This window comes from Balaenoptera ricei, chromosome 19 (assembly GCF_028023285.1).
Source record: "Balaenoptera ricei isolate mBalRic1 chromosome 19, mBalRic1.hap2, whole genome shotgun sequence".
Classification (NCBI taxonomy): domain Eukaryota; kingdom Metazoa; phylum Chordata; class Mammalia; order Artiodactyla; family Balaenopteridae; genus Balaenoptera; species Balaenoptera ricei.
The window spans coordinates 34752906-34754415 of NC_082657.1; the positions used below are offsets into that span (position 1 = coordinate 34752906).

Consider the following 1510-nt stretch of genomic DNA (forward strand, 5'->3'; position numbering starts at 1 on the left):
GGGCAGGCTCTCCGCGACATCAGGCACAGCAGCTGCACTTGTCCGAGGCCCCTTTGCAGACGCAGCCCTGGGCACACTTGGCGCAGCCCACGGGGCAGCAGGAGCAGCAGCCTGGGGAAGCGAGGGCAGCGTGCGGTCGGACCACGCGTTGTCCGGAGCCACCCTTCCCAGCAGCAGGCCTGGCCCCAGCTGCCCTCAGGCCCAGACCCTGAGTTTAGGATGGTGTCCTCTGCCCTGAGATCATTGCTCTCAGACACTAGGTTCAGGTTGCCTGCCCCATCTGTGCCCAGGACAGGGCACAGAGCCTTGGAGAGACAGTGAGCAGGGCCTCCGGGGACAAGAGAAAGCCAGCGCCCAGCACCGTCAGTGATGTGAGCAAAGTCCTGAGGATCAAAGTGGAGGCAAAGCCCTGACAGAGCAGCTCCCGCTCGGGATAGGGACGCTCTGGGCTGCTTCGACAGGAAGGGGCTGCCCCAGGTCCGAGAAACCACACACGGTCACTAGTTCATGTCCCTAAAGTGCTTCAGTCCCTGAGAGGATTCAGAAGCGTGACTCAGGAGGCAGGAGGACTAGTTCTACTGACAGGTCTGAGGTTGTTTGTTAATGACCCGTCTGGGCCTCAGTCTCCCTGTTCTCTAGTGCGCGCCTGGGTCTCGGTCATCTGGAAGGTGATTCCAGCTCTGATTGTGAATCCCTTCCTGGTGAGGGGGGGGGGGGGTGGTGGTGGTGGGGGTTACCGGGAAGTTTGGTCACTGTCCTGCTCCTGCCTGCTGAGCTCTGGGCTCCCTGCTCGCACTCAGCCCAGACCCCGCATTCCCAGAGAAGGCCCCGCACACTCACTCTTCTTGCAGGAGGTGCATCTGCAGGCTTTGCAGGTGCAGGAGCCAGCGCAGCTGCAGGAGCCGCCTGCCAGGAAGGGAAAGGCCCGCGGTGAGCAGGGAGAGGGATGCAGGAGCTAGAGCAGACGGTCAGCAATGCCTCCCTGAGCCCTCCTCCTCTGTCAGGACCCAGCCCTGGGAGCTCGTGTCCACTCAGGCGGATAGAGAAGCCCCAGCTCCTCTCTTCTGGTCCAAGGAGAGTAGGTCCCCTCCTGATGGACTCCACAGGGAAGGTCCCAGGCTCCAGACCCAGCCCAGGCTGACTGGGGCTGGGGGCCAGGGCCCATGGCCTGAACCCGAAAGAGGCAATGTCCCCTCCTCCCATCAAGTCCTGGCAGCTCCGAGGCCTCCTCCAAACACTGGGTCCCGGTCTAGCAGTCCCCTGACCAGCTGGGTGACCTCAAGAAGGACAGCCTGGAGCCTCCGTGCCCTCAGTGTTAACGGAGAGGCAAAGGGAGACTGACATGCTCTCAGGAGCCTGGCAGGCAAGAAAGCCCTGGGACCCGTGACAGGAGTCCTCCTGAGCTCCAACTCAAAACCCTCCCTTCTCGTCCTGTGCCTGCGAAGGGGGGCATCCTAAGGCTCAAAGCCAGGGTTCCCTTACCAGTGGGGCAGGAGCACTTGGGGTCCAT

The 1510-nt window shown here is 62.6% G+C and overlaps 1 protein-coding gene across 1 annotated transcript; it reads right to left on the reverse strand.

The window, feature by feature from the left end:
• LOC132353435 (metallothionein-1E) lies at nucleotides 1-1510 on the reverse strand. Its single transcript, XM_059904635.1, has 3 exons — nucleotides 1483-1510; nucleotides 841-906; nucleotides 1-111 (listed from the first exon to the last, which is right to left on the reverse strand). The coding sequence occupies exons 1-3, from the start codon at nucleotides 1508-1510 to the stop codon at nucleotides 20-22; spliced, it is 186 nt and encodes a 61-aa protein (XP_059760618.1). The 3' UTR covers nucleotides 1-19.